This window comes from Anopheles maculipalpis, chromosome 2RL (genome assembly GCF_943734695.1).
Source record: "Anopheles maculipalpis chromosome 2RL, idAnoMacuDA_375_x, whole genome shotgun sequence".
Taxonomy (NCBI): Eukaryota; Metazoa; Arthropoda; class Insecta; order Diptera; family Culicidae; genus Anopheles; species Anopheles maculipalpis.
In genome coordinates this window covers 87,769,682-87,787,236 of record NC_064871.1, presented here as the reverse complement: position 1 = coordinate 87,787,236, position 17,555 = coordinate 87,769,682, and the positions used below count along the sequence as shown (strand labels likewise).

General features: G+C 44.0%; 6 protein-coding genes across 6 annotated transcripts in view; 2 read left to right on the top strand and 4 right to left on the bottom strand.

Moving 5' to 3' along the window:
- The window catches only part of LOC126568039 (negative elongation factor B), a 150,520-nt gene that overhangs the window by 35,573 nt on the left and 97,392 nt on the right, over nt 1–17,555 (bottom strand). The window lies entirely within an intron of this gene.
- LOC126559935 (inositol hexakisphosphate kinase 3-like) lies at nt 370–1,394 on the bottom strand. The gene is made up of 2 exons (XM_050216098.1): nt 830–1,394; nt 370–758 (listed from the first exon to the last, which is right to left on the bottom strand). The coding sequence occupies exons 1-2, from the start codon at nt 1,392–1,394 to the stop codon at nt 370–372; spliced, it is 954 nt and encodes a 317-aa protein (XP_050072055.1).
- LOC126568398 (hydroxyacyl-coenzyme A dehydrogenase, mitochondrial-like) lies at nt 2,170–3,176 on the bottom strand. Its single transcript, XM_050224868.1, has 3 exons — nt 3,108–3,176; nt 2,776–3,051; nt 2,170–2,706 (listed from the first exon to the last, which is right to left on the bottom strand). The coding sequence occupies exons 1-3, from the start codon at nt 3,174–3,176 to the stop codon at nt 2,170–2,172; spliced, it is 882 nt and encodes a 293-aa protein (XP_050080825.1).
- On the bottom strand, nt 3,655–4,756 carry LOC126568388 (hydroxyacyl-coenzyme A dehydrogenase, mitochondrial-like). The gene is made up of 2 exons (XM_050224857.1): nt 4,649–4,756; nt 3,655–4,493 (listed from the first exon to the last, which is right to left on the bottom strand). The coding sequence occupies exons 1-2, from the start codon at nt 4,754–4,756 to the stop codon at nt 3,678–3,680; spliced, it is 924 nt and encodes a 307-aa protein (XP_050080814.1). The 3' UTR covers nt 3,655–3,677.
- On the top strand, nt 6,011–7,085 carry LOC126568603 (40S ribosomal protein S26). Its single transcript, XM_050225103.1, has 3 exons — nt 6,011–6,105; nt 6,492–6,669; nt 6,864–7,085. The coding sequence occupies exons 1-3, from the start codon at nt 6,103–6,105 to the stop codon at nt 7,028–7,030; spliced, it is 348 nt and encodes a 115-aa protein (XP_050081060.1). The 5' UTR covers nt 6,011–6,102; the 3' UTR covers nt 7,031–7,085.
- LOC126568468 (uncharacterized) lies at nt 8,535–9,523 on the top strand. Its single transcript, XM_050224952.1, has 3 exons — nt 8,535–8,565; nt 8,645–8,962; nt 9,135–9,523. The coding sequence occupies exons 1-3, from the start codon at nt 8,535–8,537 to the stop codon at nt 9,491–9,493; spliced, it is 708 nt and encodes a 235-aa protein (XP_050080909.1). The 3' UTR covers nt 9,494–9,523.

Here is a 17,555-nt window from a genome sequence, read left to right as displayed (position 1 = left end):
AGACATGAGGGTATCTCGCTCTACCCGCTATTGTCGCCCCAATATATTGATCGGCGGAATATTAGATTCTTGTCGGATTATTTTGGTATCATAAATGACCTGAACGATGGCCTCTCGCATTTTAATTTTGCTTACTTAACGTATTTAAATCATTCACAGTAAGGAATACAATACTTCACACCACTTACAGAGGTCCAGCTTACAACAGATGGCACTTTGGCGTTAATGGCCATTGTAATAAAGCGTCTTGCTCTTTTTTTTTTTTTGGAGAATTATGGGTGAATTTAAGTGAAAGCTATTTCGACGAACACCACTTACAGTAGCGTGTCCCTGTCCTTGAAAACATTTAGCATTCTACTTCCCAGTCTTTTAGTGTACCTGTCCAGTGGCAAGAAATTGTTCGAATATCTCCACTAAGCTGTCTACTCCCTGTAAGTAGTTTTCATCCACGGTGTCCACCTCGCACGACTCGGTCGGAAATGCGTGCGCGAAGTCGATCATTCGTGCCCTTGCAGTCAGCAGTGTTCCGTTGGAATTGGTCAGCCTTTCTCTCTGTGGTTCCGAACGATTCTCCTCGGCCGCCGGTTTGTCTTCGAGCTGGGCTGCATCATACACGAGCAGTACCGAGCTAGAGTACAGCCGGAAGTTGGTTTGCTTGCGAGCCCAGTCGCGAATCAAGTACAGATCGTGCAGCAACTGATCCAGCAGCGTTCGCGAAACTCGCCCATCTTCAGTTGCATTTAAGTAAAGTAGGAATGCTAAAAAGCGAAGGCTTCAATCAAAAAGTTTGCCACAAAGGAAGCATTACCGTCCATTCTTTCTCACTTACCGTCACGAATGTTATCCTCGGTAAGCTTTTTACCGTAATCCTTTCCGTGCCGGATCAGCGTACCACCGTCCCGCACCGAGTACAGCTGAAACCCAGGAATGCACAGGCCAAATCGCTGTCGGCATGCTTTGTATTTGTTTTCTTCCGCTTTTCGCTTTTCCGGCGTTGCCAGCGGATCCCATGTGCGGCGCCCTATCTTTACATCCATAATGCATGGCCACACGAGCCCTTCGGTTAGATCTTCCAGCTCGATAAACTCAACCTCCGTCCCGTCAATTGTTAACTTCGGGTGGCCAAAATATCTTGGTACCACCCGGCACAGTACGGTCCACAGATCTTCTACCGGCTTGTCATCGTTGCGCTTCCGTGCTTCTTCCAAACGCTCGTAGAATGCTATCTCGCGGATGCCACATAGTACCTTTCCGGTGGGTTTTAGGATCGTTCCATCACCGGTGGTTTTCAGCAGCCCAAGACAGCCCTGGGCGGCCGTATGTCCGGCTACCTGGTTCTCTAGCTGTAGCACACCGGCCGGTAGATCGGAAGGTATGGATTCCCACACCGACATGATGCGGAAGTTTCGATGTTTTGTTGTGGGGCGGGAGAGTTGACCAAAAAATGACGCCCTTATCTAAGCGCGACTCATCGCTGTGGGTTCAATCGGGGGGTTCAGATAAGTGGGCTGTAAATAAGAGGTGAAAGAGAACAAAAAAAAAAAAACGGTTAGGTCTGTTATAGCTGTCAATGATTAAATGTAGGGATTAGGAGAAAGAGAATTGATTTTTTTGTTTAAAAGTTAATTCTACTTAAATCTTCTAAACAATCAATGGAAACATGATGAATTTTTATAAAATATTTTTATTATTTTATTTTTTTAAACCATGCTCTGATTATGGAGAAGCAGAGGTTTCGAAAATTGTGATTTGTATGGCTCAGAACACGAGGACGCAACAGGTGTCTGTTTGTATCAACTCGAACGTCATTCGAGTGGTGGTGGTGGTGGTCGGGGCCATAGTAAGCTGGATGCTGACATATGCTTGAGCTGGTTGTATTACTCCGGAGTTTCTGGCAAGGCTATGAATTCTCCGGTTGGCTGTTTAACATCGTTCCGACTGGTGTCATTCGAGGTGGATCGCTTCAATCTCTTGGCTTCGTGGACGGAAATCTGAGGCGGTGTACCTACAGCTGACTGACATGCGAGACCTGAGAGGGATTGAACAAAGCACCTGTTTGCCGGAGGCTCTGACCTCCAATTTTAAATGTTTTCTGCTACCTTTGTACGATCAGACAACAATGTAAGCAGCGAAATTCGAAGGCGCAAGGCGTTCAGGGAATTTCTTTTATTATTTATAGTTATAAAATCCTTCCCCCGATTTTACACCCAGCTTATTCTCGCGTACCATCCGTTCCAGCAACTCACTCGGTTTAGCGGCCACATCGGACGGATTGCGTGCGTAACGTTCCCGCTGTATGGCACGCACCGTATCCAACCCAACTATGTCCATCAGCTCGAACGGTCCCATCGGATGTCCAAGGCCCAGCTTCATTGCCACATCAATATCGTGTGCCGTCGCATCCTCCCGTTCCACCATCGACAGCGCCTCATGGATCACCGGAAACAGCAAGCGGTTCACCACGAATCCGGGCATATCGCGACAAGTAATGCAAGTTTTGCGCAGACTTTTACCAAAGGCTAGCAGCGTTTCGTGCGTACTGTCGGATGTTTGGTCCGTTCGGACTACCTCGATTAGCTTCATTAGCGGCACCGGGTTGAAGAAATGCAATCCACCGATGCGATCCTTTCTTGCCGCACTGGAAGCGATTTCGGCGATCGAAAGCGACGAGGTATTGCTGGTGAGAATCGCATGCGGTGGAGCAACCTGGAACCCGTGAAGGGGATGAGATGGATTAGTGATTCGTTTCCAAGGCACACAGACGACACTGCATACTTGATCGAGAATTTTAAACAAGGATTGTTTTTGCTCAAGATTTTCCACGATTGCTTCGATGACAAGATCCGTAGTGGGAACCACGTCCTTCAGATTCGTGCTGTACTTGGTTCGTGCCGTTGCTTCGGTGTAGAACTTGTTTTCCGCCTGCTCATTGCCCTTGCTTACGTGTTGGGCCATCCGGCGCAGATCCTTTTCCAGCTGCTGTCTGGTCCGGCCAATTGCATCGTCATTTACATCCACCACCGTTACATGGTACCCGTTAGCGGCTGTTATCTGTTAAATAAGATCGGACTTAATACACTTCTCTCTCGTTGTATTTGGACACTTACCATCGCTATACCGGAACCCATTACACCGCCACCAATTACGGTAACATTTTTAATACTTGAAGATGCCATCGCAAGTAAAAAAAAGCAACTGACCACAATCGGTAAGCAGAATTGTTTAATGCAAAGGTCTAAAAGCCACACAAATAGAAGCTGTTTCCGTGGCTATCAGGGCTTATCTGATAAAAAAACGCAAACGCACCAGATGAACTATGTCGGTTTACAGTGTTTAACAGGACAATAGGGTCACTAGTTTATTTTAGAATAACTAGAAAAGTTGAAGAGATAGATAAAAGTTATGTTTTGCAAAGTGGTAAAGAATAAAATAATACATTTACTCATATATTTTTCATATTTCTACGCACACTATCATTAATAGTTATTCTCAAAAAACGAATGACTCTATTGTTCTATTACGCACTGTATAAGCAAATTTTGCACAATGTGCCCACAGAAACACACGAATCGGTCAATAATGTCGTGCCAAAAAACGATACAAAACTGTGATTAAATAACTAAATGCTTTTATTAACTCATAACGACAGATACATTTCTTAAAATACACACGAATGCTCACTTCTTGTACGAGTAGAATCCTTCGCCACTTTTAACGCCCAGCTTACCCTCGCTGACGAGCTGTTGGAGCGTTTTGATCGGCACAAAGAGCGGATTGTCCGGGAACTTTTCGTGCCAGCCCTGTAGAATGTTGTTCGTCGTATCCAGCCCTACGTAATCGATCAGCTCAATCGGTCCCATCGGATAGCCGGCCCCAAGTTTCATCGCCGTATCGATGTCCCGTGCCGAAGCATCGCCACGCTCAAGCAACCGGATCGCTTCGGCCATGTAAGGTACGAGCAGCCGGTTCACCACGAACCCGGGCGTATCCTTGCACGTAATGCAAGCCTTTCCCAACCGCTGCCCAAAGCCCTGCAACGCTGCGAATGTTTCGTCAGACGTTTGGTCCGTTCGGATAATTTCCAGTAGCTTCATCACCGGAACCGGATTGAAGAAATGCAATCCACCAAATCGATCCTGCCGCTTCGTTACCGAACCAATTTCCGCAATCGACAGCGAGGAAGTGTTGCTGGCAAAGATGGTGTGTGCAGGAGCCGCTGCGTCCAGCTTGCCAAACAGCTGATGCTTCACGTCCATCCGCTCAACGATCGCTTCCACGACTAAATCCGCACCCTGTACGGCCGTTTCGGGCTTGGTAGCGCCGGCGATCTTTGCCAGCGTTCCATCGACAAACTGCTGTCCCTTGGCCGGATCATCCTTGAACTGCTTCTTGGCAACCCGTTCGAGACTTTTACGAATTCCACCGACGGCTTTCTCCACCAGCGTGTCGTTCATCTCTACCAGCGTTACATTGTGTCCGGTAGCGGCCGCAACCTGTGATTTGGTGATGGAAGTCGTAGCGAGAAGAAACACTTTAGCTCGCGACAAAAGCCCACTGTGCGAATCGTTTCGTGATCGTGTTTTTTGTTCGAGTGAAGAAGACCTTTGGACTTTGGAACTTTGGCCCCGATCGGGTTTGAGCTACTTACCTGGGCAATACCGGAACCCATCAGCCCACCGCCAATCACGACGACATTGTTAATTTTGGCAGCCGTGGCCATATTGCGGGTGAAAGTTCGCAGAACGGACATAGCCATGGCTTCAGTTTAAGTTACGTTTTTCCTCGATTCTCGCACTAGCTAGAGCACTGAAGGTGGACTGGTTGGTGCTTTGATAAGACCGGCAACTTACGAGCACTTCTCACAGGTGGTGGTGGTGGTGATAAGCAGCGTATCAAGATCTCGGCTGCTGGCAGTGTTCGTCGGAGCAAACCAAAAGGGACTAGTACGGAGATGATGGTGATGATGAATAGCTGCTAGACCGCCGCTACGAAGCCAATCTTTGCCACTTTGCTTTGCACCCCACAAGCACGCACACAGACTCACTATGCAGGCACTACAAACTGATATTTGACAGCCGGAATCGGTCCGATCAACTATGTAAATAAACACAAACGCTGCACCGGAAAAGGGAACGCGCGTACATTATGCTTGATTTAGGGACATAATATTGTGATTTGTAATGAATTCTAGCTTGTTTTTCTAGCTGCATTGCTATAGCTTCGTTACAAAAAGCACACATTTCAGGCGACCGTATACGATCATGATCTGTAATTCTCCTAATGCTACAAAAAAGATTAGAAGAAGAAACAAAACAAACCTGCGCGCTTTGTTTACGTGTTTGCCGTCCGTCGCGAACGATGCAGCACTTCAGAAGGGAATTGGATGCGGCACAAATAAAGCGTCAATAAAATAGCAAACTAATGCCTCCAAGGTAATCTATAATGTTGTGTTGCAACTATTATGGTGAAGCGATAGCAAGCGTGCAGAACAGAAACTTGATCCAGTACAGATTTGTGAGCGGCAGACATTAAACTAGCGAGCACGCACACACTCTCATCGACGGTAATGTCAAACAGGCGTTCGATCGCGGATTCAAGCTGGATTGAAAAGATTCGCTGAAAAGGGTTCAGTTTTAGTGTTTGCAATATGCTTTTTATTGATAATAATGAATGAAATATGTTAAGAATATTATTCAACAGAATTGTAGTGTATTGACGAGGCTCCAATAGATTATTATTGCAATTTTTATCCGAGTAAACAATCGACGATAGTCGATCAACCGAACCGGAAGTAGTACTTGAAGATCGAAATTTAATCTGCTGATTTGGGTGAATTGTTTTATAACAAAACCTGCATCATAAGTGCGTATTCTTCTATGAATATTTTGAACATCAAAATACTAAGCAGATTTCTAATTTTATCGTTAAATTTCGCTTGTATTTTCTGTCTCATCGATTCTTTCAAGCTCAAGCTTGATCGATTTTGCGTGTTTGACAATAGGTGCTGTCAGCAACACGTCAAACCCGACAGGCTTCGAGCAAGCGAGAAACAGACCGTGCCGTTCTCTACTTCCGTGGTACTGTTACTGATCTGTCACCAAAATGGTAAGTGCTGGAAAATTGTTGAAAAACGGGCTAAAAATCAGCCGAAAACGGTGCCGTTTCAATTGCATTCGCTGCGGAAAATGTGTGTGACGTGAAAAAGAATGAAGTTTTGACCGAACTTCAACCCGGTGCATGGTGAAAATGTGTGGCCGCGCGTCCGGCACCGGACTGTACGGCATGTACCAACACAGACACACACGCGCACTAGATGTGCATGCGTTTCAACATGGCGTGGCTGTTGGAATACGATAAACCGGGAGAACGATGGCAGAGAGAGTGTATGTGGATTGTGTTTCACTAATTCTCGGATGTGTCTGTTTATTTGCATACTTTTCCTTTCCGGCTTGGGTTCGTCGTCGTGACATGGGGATGGATCGAATGTGCAGACTAAGAAGAGGCGTAATGGAGGACGCTGCAAGCACAACCGCGGCCATGTGAAAGCCGTCCGCTGCACCAACTGTGCTCGCTGTGTGCCGAAGGATAAGGCCATCAAGAAGTTTGTCATCCGCAACATTGTGGAGGCTGCCGCTGTCCGGGACATTTCCGACGCCTCGGTGTACAGCTGTAAGTATCAGTTCGATCGTCAATCAGCGTCAACTTATTTCTGCGTGAGGAAAACATACCATTTTTGGATCTTTACAAAAGAGATGAATTCGAATATTTGCTATCTGATCGTTGTTTTACAAGCGTACAGCTTTATTGTTTTTTCTTATGATCGGTTTTAACTAATGACCCCTTTCATTCGGTTATCTTTTCAGCATACGTACTGCCGAAACTGTATGCTAAGCTGCACTACTGTGTGTCGTGCGCCATCCACTCGAAGGTCGTACGTAACCGTTCGAAGGAGGCCCGTCGCATCCGTACGCCACCGCAGCGATCCTTCCCGAAGGACATGAACCGACAGCAGAACGCCCAGCGAAAGTAAGCGCCGGTGCGTGAGTTGTGGAGGACATGCTCTGCTGCTGCTGCTGCTGCTGCTGATCGTCCTAGCGTGTCACCTAACATCAGGACAGCGACGAAAATCAGCAGGGGATCACAGCTGTGTGCGTGTGTTATTCTTCGATTAGGATGGAATTTGTTTTGTACCGGTTCGGGAGTGTATTTTGCATCCAAGTTTCGTGTTTCCTAGCTTTGTAAGAAGGAACAGCAGATGGTGGAGAAATGAGTTGAGAGTGGAAAATATAAGAGCCTAAGTGCTGAAAGGAATTCCATCTAATCGAAACGAAAAACGTGTTAAATGGGCGAAAAGAATGGTTTGTTGGTGGTTGAAAGAAAACGATCACTGGTCGTTCGATCTGTTGGTTAGCTTTAGAAGTGTAATGAAGGTACTTAATGCTTTTTCCCCTAGAGAGGATGGTCGGGAAATGTAATGATGTTCAAGAATTCTTCTCAACTTAATCGAAAACTAGTAATTTGTAGTATTTTAGATGTTTTTATCTAAAAGGGATACTTTGCAGTGTCCAACCTTAGAACTTAAAGCAGCATGTAATGGATCCTTGGATATTGAATTCCCGGACTACAACTTTGTATCAATCGGACCAATGGTGTTGCTATGATGATTGCATGTTTACACGTTACACTGTTGTAACCGTGCATTGGATATTCATTCATGGATGAAGAAAAATTAATTATTTCGCTTCTAGTAATAGTCCTCTAGATGAAAAAAATTTATTTGGTCAAACATAGGCGATTTTGGTATTTACTTATATTTTTCTCAAGTACATAGATGAGCGAACTGTTGTGAACTAAATTTGCTTTGTAATGTGCAACCATTTGTAGTGATTCTAGCTATAAATTAACATTTTTTATTAATCTTTTAGTTCTATTAGTCTATGACTCTATATTGTTATTCCTAAGACACTAGGACAGGGGAAATAAACAATTAACCCCCAAATAGCGGAAACGGATTAAGATTTCCCCATCGCCTAAGCACGATTCAAAATATTCGCACTATATTTGTCCAGGTTATCCCCACCCACTGTGCCATAGTATTTCAATCCACAGTGCTGTACCAAATATCGTTTAGCGAGGCGGAAGCAATAATATATATTTTATTTTACAATTTATAGTTAAAAGAAGAGGAAAAATTGTAGTGTAGGTATTAAAATTATGTCTTTATAATAGCAAAAGTTGAAATATCGAGCGTACACCACTACAATTTGTATCTCTATGTGCGTCTTGTTGCACCGTGTACACGCGCCATCAGCTACAAATTTGCAAACGTCAAAAAATCCCCATTGCCGGAGAATTGTTTTGTTTAGTCTGCGCTGTTTGTGCAAGAGGTCCTTTTTCTCCGAATGCTCAGCCTCGCTGTATCGATGCGGGCAAATGAGCATTTACTCCTAGTGAAAATTGTCTTTTAGATGTTTCCACAATTCGGTGCCCCACAATTATCCTTCTTGTAATTTCGCAATATATTCAAGTTCATCATGAGTAGGTGGGATCGACGCAACGACGAAGGTACGGGCGTAGCAGGGACAATTGTGTGAAGGCCAACGCAAATGCGGATGCTTAAAATAGGGCTTTTTTCTCTTCCCAGGCCAATACAGCTCACGGCAAAGAAATGATGTAAAGCACGCCACAAACCGGCCACGGATCAGTCGAAGCCGATCCCGGTCGGATTCACCCGACGCACGGTCACAGTCCCGGTCCCGGTCGCGTTCACCCGCTTCGCACAGTTCACGGTATCGTGCCCTAACATCCTACCGCGATGGGGATCGTTACGAGCAAAGCAGTCACCACGACAAGACTCACCATCGGCGGCAGGAAGAGGAAGAGCGACGGCGAAGACAGGAAGCGCTGGATAGTCGGGGCCGCAGCACGGGTCAGAACGGCACACGGGGACCCGGTCCCGGTGGTGAGATCTTTTCCCTCCACCCTTTCCACCACACCCGTCCCCATCCCTTTCCGGCCCCTCCACCCCTCTTCGTTGATCTAGATCGCATGCTTACCTTCTAAATCGACGCGTTGCGTTCGCACCAGTTGGCTAATCATTGCGAGGACCATCCGGCCCGTTCTCCTTTTTAAAGGCACGCCCAACAACGGCAGCAACACCGTCGCCAGACCATCGGCAGGAATGGTGGCCGGTATGCCGAGGCCACCCCCCAAACCACCGGTTGCCGGGATACAGATGAAGCTGGCGGCACCGGCCAGCAAGGAACCGGCCCGGCTGATGAAACCGGTCGCCAACGCGTTCCGGCTGGCGGACGATAGTGATGACAGCGAGCCGGAAGAAATGCCTGCCGAGTGCCGGATGCGGATGCGCAACATTGGGCGCGATACGCCCACCTCCTCCGGTCCGAACTCGTTCGGTAAGACGAAGCACGGTTTCTGTGATTCGAAGAAAATGTTCGAAAAGAAGATCGGTAGCAGTCTCGGTGATCGTTGAAGAATCGGAACGTTAGGGACAGTAGTAGGAGGAGGAATGGAACGAAAACATGAGGAAAGAGAGAAGGAGTACGTGAGCTTAGCTTTAAGTGTCGCTCTATCTAATCCATCCATCCAGAATCGTGCTCCTGGATGAGTGGGAGGAGGGGGGGAGGGGCATGGGAGTAGCAGTTAGTGTAGCGAAATGGTTGTTTTCTTTGCTATATTATAACTTCTACTACTAATAATAATAATGACTCCAGAACGGCAAGAACAAAAGAAGGAGGAAGAGTGTGAAATGTGAGCTTAGAGCGTTTGGAATGGATTTTTTCTTATTTTAATTTTTCTCCTCTCTTATATCGTGTTACGCTCACCCATCACCACCAACTTCCTGCGCATTGCCAAACATAAGTTTTAGTATATAAAACAAAGAAACAAACATGAAGCTCTTTCTGTAAGGCTCTTCTGTAAGGAGTTCACTAATTGTGCACCGTTTTCCTCAAATGATAGAGCAAAAATGCAAAGAAATAAATGAATAAATTTTTCCTTTAGTCTGTTTCCTCAAAAGTGCACAGTTGATTGCTTTCCTATCCTAAACAAACAAACCAATAATGGGTGGAATGGCTACCTAAAGCCCCGACAGTTGCCTCGCAGTCTGCGCCCACCAATATGCAATCTACTTTATGGAAATCGGAAGCTTTAGCGAGCTATAATTTGTGTCTAGGCGAGAGGTGGATAGATCGGAACAGGGTTCTCCACAAAAAAAGGTGCGACTCAAAGACGCTTCCAACGGTATGTCGCTTGCTCCGATCGGACGAAAATGAACGAGGTATCGCTGATTTTCCACAAAAAAAAACTCGTTTTCACGGAATAACTGGGCGAAAGGGTGGCGGGATTGGAATGGGATGTATAAAAATATACGCGGCTCAAAGACATCCAACGGTAGGCCATTCATCCCGATCGAACCAAGACTGAGAGAATAATCACCGATTTTCCACGGGATTGCTTTGGGTTTTTCCTCCATAACTGGATGAAAGAGTGGAGGGATGGAGTTGTGGTATTCAGCAAAAAGATGCGCGGAACAAAGACGCATCCAATGGTAGGTCATTCATCCCGATCGGTCCAAAACTGAGGGAGTTATTCTTGATTTTCCACGGGAATGTTGGGTTTTTTCTCCATAACTGGATGAAGGAGTGGAGGGATCGGAATGGGGTGTTCTACGAAAAGGTGGACCGACCAAAGACGCATCCAACGGTAGGTCATTCATCCCGATCGGTCCAAAACTGAGGGAGTTATTGTCGATTTTCCATGGAAATGTTGGGTTTTTCCTCAATAACTGGGTGAAGGAGCGGAGGGATCGGGTTGGGGTGTTCTACAAAAAGATGCGTGGGCCAAAGACGCATCCAACGGTAGGTCATTCATCCCGATCGGTCCAAAACTGAGGGAGTTATCGTCGATTTTCCACGGGAATGTTGGGTTTTCCCTCCATAACTGGGTGAAGGAGTGGAGGGATCGGGTTGGGGTGTTCTACAAAAAGGTGAACCGACCATAGACGCATCCAACGGTTGGTCATTCATCCCGATCGGTCCAAAACTGAGGGAGTTATCGTCGATTTTCCATGGGAATGTTGGGTTTTTCCTCAATAACTGGGTGAAGGAGTGGAAGGATCGGGTTGGGGTATTGAGCAAAAAGATGCGTGGGACAAAGACGCATCCAATGGTAGGTCATTCATCCCGGTCGGTCCAAAACTGAGGGAGTTATCGTCGGTTTTCCATGGGAATGTTGGATTTTTCCTCAATAACTGGAAGAAGGAGTGGAGGGATCGGGTTGGGGTATTCAGCAAAAAGGTGCGTGGGACAAAGACGCATCCAACGGTAGGTCATTCATTTCGATCGGTCCAAAACTGAGGGAATTATCGTCGATTTTCCATGGGAATGTTGGGTTTTTCCTCCATAACTGAAAGAAGGAGTGGAGGGATCGGGATGGGGTGTTCTACAAAAAGGTGGACCGACCATAGACGCATCCAATGGTAGGTCATTCATCCCGATCGGTCCAAAACTGAGGGAGTTATCGTCGATTTTCCATGGGAATGTTAGGTTTTTCCTCAATAACTGGAAGAAGGGGTGGAGGGATCGGGTTGTGGTATTCAGCAAAAAGATGCGCGGGACAAAGACGCATCCAACGGTAGGTCATTCATCCCGATTGGTCCAAAACTGAGGGTGTTATCGTCGGTTTTCCACGGGAATGTTGGATTTTTCCTCAAAAACTGGAAGAAGGGGTGGAGGGATCGGGTTGAGGTGTTCTACAAAAAGATGCGTGGGCCAAAGACGCATCCTACGGTAGGTCATTCATCCCGATTGGCAGAAAAGTGAGGGAGTTATCGCCGATTTTCCACGAGCATGCTGCTGGCGGAATTTCCTGGGATTTTCTGGAAAATCCCCCTTTATACCCCTTCGATATTAAAAATCACGTTGCAGGAGTCTTTTCAAAAGATTTTAAAGAAAACAAATAAAAATGAGAGGAAATTACTGAAAATTGAAGAAAAAGTTTAAATTGTGCCGGAAAATATTTGTCTTGTCGGAAAGAAATTATTTTCCAATCGGTTTTTAAAACTTCCATTTGCTACCTCCTCGGATTCATGCTCTCCTGTTACTCCTGGTCGAATTTTGCCGCATCGAAATTGGCCGATTTTCGCCGAAAATCTGCCACCGGGAGCGACTTGTAGTAACAGGAGAACATGTTTCCGCGTAGGTAGCTCGGGTCGACCGAAAAATCGAAAATCCAATCTTAAAATCCAAATTCAGTTTTAAAATCCCCTGGCAAAAATTGTAGTTGAATTTCAGACATAAAATTTCCAACCCAAATTTAAAACTGACTTTGGATTTTTAAACTGATTTTGGAAATTTTTGGCCGACCCGAGCTACCTCCACGAAATCATGCTCTCCTGTTACTCCTGGTCGGATTTTTGTGGCAAAAATCTGGAAATTTTTGTCAAAAAACCGGAAATTTTATGCGGCAAAATTCGACCAGGAGTAACAGGAGAACATGAATCTGAGGAGGTAGAAAATGGAAGTTTTAAAAACCGATTGGAATGTATTTTCTTTCCGACAAGACAAATATTTTCCGGCACAAGTTAAACTTTTTCTCCAATTTTGAGTCATTTCCTCTCCTTTTTATTTCTTTCCTTTAAAATCTTTTAAAAATACCATCACAACGTGGTTTTGAATATCGAAGAACACTAAGTGGGATTTTCCAGAGACTCCCGGGAAATTCCGCCAGCAGCATTCCCATGGAAAATCGGCCATAACTCCCTCATTTTTCCGCCAATCGGGGTGAATGACCTACCGTAGGATGCGTCTTTGATCCGTCCACCTTTTTGTAGAACACCCCAACCCGATCCCTCCACTCCTTCTTCCAGTTATGAAGGAAAAACCCAACATTCCCGTGGAAAATCGACGATAACTCCCTCAGTTTTGGACCGATCGGGATGAATGACCAACCGTTGGATGCGTCTTTGGCCCACGCTTCTTTTTGTAGAACACCTCAACCCGATCCCTCCACTCCTTCACCCAGTTATGGAGGGAAAACCCAACATTCCCGTGGAAAATCGGCGATAACTCCCTAACTTTTCCGCCAATCGGGATGAATGACCTACCGTTGGATGCGTCTTTGGCCCACGCATCTTTTTGTAGAACACCTCAACCCGATCCCTCCACCCCTTCTTCCAGTTTTTGAGGAAAAATCCAACATTCCCGTGGAAAACCGACGATAACTCCCTCAGTTTTGGACCAATCGGGATGAATGACCTACCGTTGGATGCGTCTTTGTCCCGCGCATCTTTTTGTAGAACACCTCAACCCGATCCCTCCACCCCTTCTTCCAGTTATTGAGGAAAAACCTAACATTCCCATGGAAAATCGACGATAACTCCCTCAGTTTTGGACCGATCGAAATGAATGACCTACCGTTGGATGCGTCTTTGTCCCACGCACCTTTTTGCTGAATACCCCAACCCGATCCCTCCACTCCTTCTTCCAGTTATTGAGGAAAAATCCAACATTCCCATGGAAAACCGACGATAACTCCCTCAGTTTTGGACCGACCGGGATGAATGACCTACCATTGGATGCGTCTTTGTCCCACGCATCTTTTTGCTCAATACCCCAACCCGATCCTTCCACTCCTTCACCCAGTTATTGAGGAAAAACCCAACATTCCCATGGAAAATCGACGATAACTCCCTCAGTTTTGGACCGATCGGGATGAATGACCTACCGTTGGATGCGTCTATGGTCGGTCCACCTTTTTGTAGAACACCCCAACCCGCTTCCTCAGCCCCTTCACCACAAAACCGATCCCTCCACGCCACGCCGCATTATGGAGGCTTGGCTTTTCCAGCATTTCTGTGGAAAATCGGCGATAACCCCCTCAGTTTTCGTCTGATCCTCCCGTTCGGCATACTGTTGGATGCATCTTATGGTCGTCCTCACCCTTAGCTCACCCTCATCCGTCCACCCCCACCCAGCTATTGTGAGAAACCTATTTTTGTGGAAAATCGACGAAAACTCGCTCAGTTTTTGAGTGAGTGAGAAGTGCCTCCTGTTCACTATAGTGAGAAGCAAGGTTTTGTTCCTAGGGTATAGCATTAAAATCTCACTTCTAACTATAGTGAGCTGCCACTTTACACTATGCTTACTTCTCACTATAGTGAGCAGTCAGTGTTCAGCGCGATTTTGTCCTTTTTCCATAAAACAAGATATTATCACCTGAACAAAAAAATGTTTCTTTCCAAATTTCTAATCGAGAAAAGTGAAATGCTAACCCTTTCCTTGGTTTTTTTTTTTGAAAAAATTAAATTTATTCAGAAAAATTAAAAAAAATCATCTTCTGCGTACTATATAGTTTAGTGTTGTGTAGTGTTGTTGTTGTTGTTTTTTCTTCTTCTCTCCTTTACACATCTTTCTCCTTCCGTTTCTATTCATCTTTCAACCAAACGGGTTTTGCTTTGTGTGTGTGTGTGGATGTTCTTTGCTGTTGTTGTTGTTGTTGTTGTTGCGCTTTTTTATCTTTCCACACCCTGTGTGTTCACCCAAAAGTTACAACAAAGTTCTTATTTGTTTTGCTATTTGTTTGTTAAAACATTTTCCGCATGATTTGATGATTTTTTTTACCTATTCGCTCGCTCACTCTTTTGTCCCATCATTTCGCTTGTTCTTCTGTTTGCGCTGTTGTGTTTTTTTGTTGTTGTAAAAAATTGTTTTCTTATTTATTTTACATTTCCCATTTACAAGCCCACTTTTCTTATCTTGTTTGACAGCTTTTTGTTTCTTTTTTACCTTTTCCTCCTCTTTATCTTGCTTGGTCTTGGTACTGTAATACTGTCTCTCTCTCTCTCTCGATTGCGGTTGTTTTTCGCAGTGCACGGGGGGGCTTTTCGGTGTTACGTTGTTACGGCAAACGTTACGTTACGGGGACATTTTGCATTTACATGTTTGTTTCATCTCACACTTTCATCTTTTTCCTTCTTTGCTTACTTAACTTTTTCTAGCAAAGCGTTGGGTGAACAACGATTTTCGTTTTTTTTTTCCGGTTTCTCTTTGCGCGCTCAATCAGGTCGGTAAAAATGTCTGCTCTGTTCCGTTCTACTACTTTCATATTGTGTGTTTTCTTCTTCTTTTTTTTTGTATGTGTTTGTTTCATTTTACACTTTTTTTTTCGTTTGTTAATTTACTTCGCTTTTTTCTTATCATTTTTTCCACCCTTTTTTCATTTACTTTTACATTTTAAATAGAGGTAGTGAGGTAGTTTCTTTTCTTTTTTACTTTCCTTCTTCTCTTCCACTGCGTGCGTTTTGTATGGTACACGCACATACCGGCTACACTTCTCCCATTCAGTGTTTGTGTTTGTGTGTGTGTGTGTGTGTGTGTGTCGTTCTTTTTTGTTAGCTTCACCTTCTCTTCTACACTACACGCCACGCCTACTTTGGGAGCTTTCCTCTCCGGCTAAAAAACCCTTTTGCTTCAACTTTCTGCCGTTTCGTTTTATTTTGTTTTTGTTTGCGCCTTAATGCTGATTATACAAGTGTTTTGTTTTCACCGAACCTGAGGGGAGGAAGAATGGGGGAAGGGGGAGGGAGTGGTTTTGGTTACTTCACAATACACAACATTTTACTTAAACCCTTACTGTTTGCTTTATGTTTCCGGGATTTTTTTCCATGTTTTCTTTTCTATTATTACTGTTTAACTGTTTTTTGACTGTACTATTATTTACCAACTTTTATTTCCTATTTATGTTTTCCTGGTTCTATTCAACTTTCCAATTTTTCTCTTCTACTCTTTTTCTTCTATTTTTGTTTGATGGCGGCGCAGTTACTTAAAAGCAAAATTTCCGCAAGCGCAAGCGTGTGCTTTGAAACTATTTTCATTCATTTTTTTCTCTCTTCTTTTAATGTTTTCACTTTCACTAAACGAAAAATTGTGTTCTGTTTTGTTTCTTCTTCCGGTTTTGATTTGTGTATTTTATTATTTTTTTTCGTCGTTTCTAAAGCAACAAAATTTTGTGTTTTGTATTTTTTCTCTACCGTTTGTAAGCTTTATTGTTTTACTGCAGCTTTCCTGTTCCGTTTCACGTGTTTATGTTTTTTTTTTGTGTGTGTTTCGCATAAAAGACAAGCTTAATTGAGGCCAGCCCATATCGGTTTTAAAAAAAAAAAAAGAGTAATGTGTTTAAATTTAATTGTAAATTCTTCTTTTCAACTTTTTTGCCGTTGTTGTTGTTTCGTTTGCATTTCTTCTCTTCTCAACACCCGCCAGTAATTTTAAAATGTGAGTAATTTAAGCTTTTTTTGTGTGTTTTATGTTGTGTTTTCTTTTAAACTTCGAATATGTGAATAATAATGAAATATTTTTTTTTGTTATAATTTTGTGTTTTTGTTTTCTTATTGGTTTGGTTTGCATGATGTTTTGTTTTTGAAAACCCACTCCCACACCACGGCACGACGTCTGCCACTGCGTGTGTATGGGTGTATGGTTTTGTGTTTGAGTTGCTGTCCGGTGAAAACAACAAAAATAGGGAAACTATCAAATATGTGTAAGTGTAATAGTAATATATAAGAGTCATGATGATTACGATACGAAAAAAATAAAAATAATAAACATTATAATAGCTTACTAATCATAATATGTTTAGTGTAGTAATAATAATTTCATAGAATTATACGCAGAGAAATAAGCTTTCCTGTTCCGTTCTGTTTTTGTTTTCCCACCATCCTAAACGCTGCGGTGTATATATATAAATCTTTCTCCTTCATATATATATATATATGTATATTTATATACGATCATATACATATATAAAAATTGGTTTTGCCCTAACACCTCCGACACGCGCTCTCTCCTTTTCTTTTTCTCTCTCTCTCACTCTCTCTCTTTCTATCCCTCTCACTGATCGCTCTGATCATCATCAACTCGGACCAAAAGAGAGCGAGAGAGAGAGAGAGAGAGACAAAGGGAAAGAATGGGACAGACTGGTTCACGGTAGTGCCCTATTTTTACAGTAATATAATATTAATTAAAAAACAAAAAAAGGATCCCCCACCTCTTCTTTACCCTCGCTTTTTTCCCTCTCTCTCTCTTTTTCTTGCCTTTTACTCGTCCTTCCATCCATTTCCAAACAAAAAAAAAGGTTTCCATCGTCTCTCTCTCTCTCTCTCTCTCTACAGCGCTTTTCCTTTTCCTTTTTCCGGGTGGATTTTTTTTTATCGCCTTCCACCAAACTGCCCGTCTTCTCTCTTCTTGCGTTTTTTCCAACTTCCTATTTGCTTCCCCACCCATTTTCCTTCTCTTTTCTTCGCGTCCCGGGCGGAAGGGGGGGAAGAATATAAATACAGATAATGACAGGAATATAAACTATTATCACACAGGCATGTCAATTATTTGCATTATATCCTAAAACTCATCCCCACTCATTATCCTTCTGGAGGGGTTTTCTCTCTCTCTCTCTCTCTCTCTCTCTCTCGCGCGCGCGCGTGGGAACGGCAAACGACGATGACGACGGCAACAATGAACGGCGATGACGGCAATGAA

What these genes read in the sequence shown, in the direction of transcription:
- LOC126559935 (XM_050216098.1), bottom strand. Translation starts at nt 1,394, where the DNA reads ATGTCGGTGTGGGAATCCATACCTTCCGATCTACCGGCCGGTGTGCTA. An exon ending in CGAGGATAACATTCGTGACG is followed by an intron (nt 759 to 829) that starts GTAAGTGAGAAA and finishes TTCGCTTTTTAG; the next exon opens with CATTCCTACTTTACTTAAAT.
- LOC126568398 (XM_050224868.1), bottom strand. Translation starts at nt 3,176, where the DNA reads ATGGCATCTTCAAGTATTAAAAATGTTACCGTAATTGGTGGCGGTGTA. An exon ending in TGGGTTCCGGTATAGCGATG is followed by an intron (nt 3,052 to 3,107) that starts GTAAGTGTCCAA and finishes CTTATTTAACAG; the next exon opens with ATAACAGCCGCTAACGGGTA. An exon ending in TGTTTAAAATTCTCGATCAA is followed by an intron (nt 2,707 to 2,775) that starts GTATGCAGTGTC and finishes CACGGGTTCCAG; the next exon opens with GTTGCTCCACCGCATGCGAT.
- LOC126568388 (XM_050224857.1), bottom strand. Translation starts at nt 4,756, where the DNA reads ATGGCTATGTCCGTTCTGCGAACTTTCACCCGCAATATGGCCACGGCT. An exon ending in TGGGTTCCGGTATTGCCCAG is followed by an intron (nt 4,494 to 4,648) that starts GTAAGTAGCTCA and finishes ACCAAATCACAG; the next exon opens with GTTGCGGCCGCTACCGGACA.
- LOC126568603 (XM_050225103.1), top strand. An exon ending in CGACGCCTCGGTGTACAGCT is followed by an intron (nt 6,670 to 6,863) that starts GTAAGTATCAGT and finishes TTATCTTTTCAG; the next exon opens with CATACGTACTGCCGAAACTG.
- LOC126568468 (XM_050224952.1), top strand. Translation starts at nt 8,535, where the DNA reads ATGAGTAGGTGGGATCGACGCAACGACGAAG. An exon ending in GGATCGACGCAACGACGAAG is followed by an intron (nt 8,566 to 8,644) that starts GTACGGGCGTAG and finishes TTCTCTTCCCAG; the next exon opens with GCCAATACAGCTCACGGCAA. An exon ending in ACGGGGACCCGGTCCCGGTG is followed by an intron (nt 8,963 to 9,134) that starts GTGAGATCTTTT and finishes TCCTTTTTAAAG; the next exon opens with GCACGCCCAACAACGGCAGC.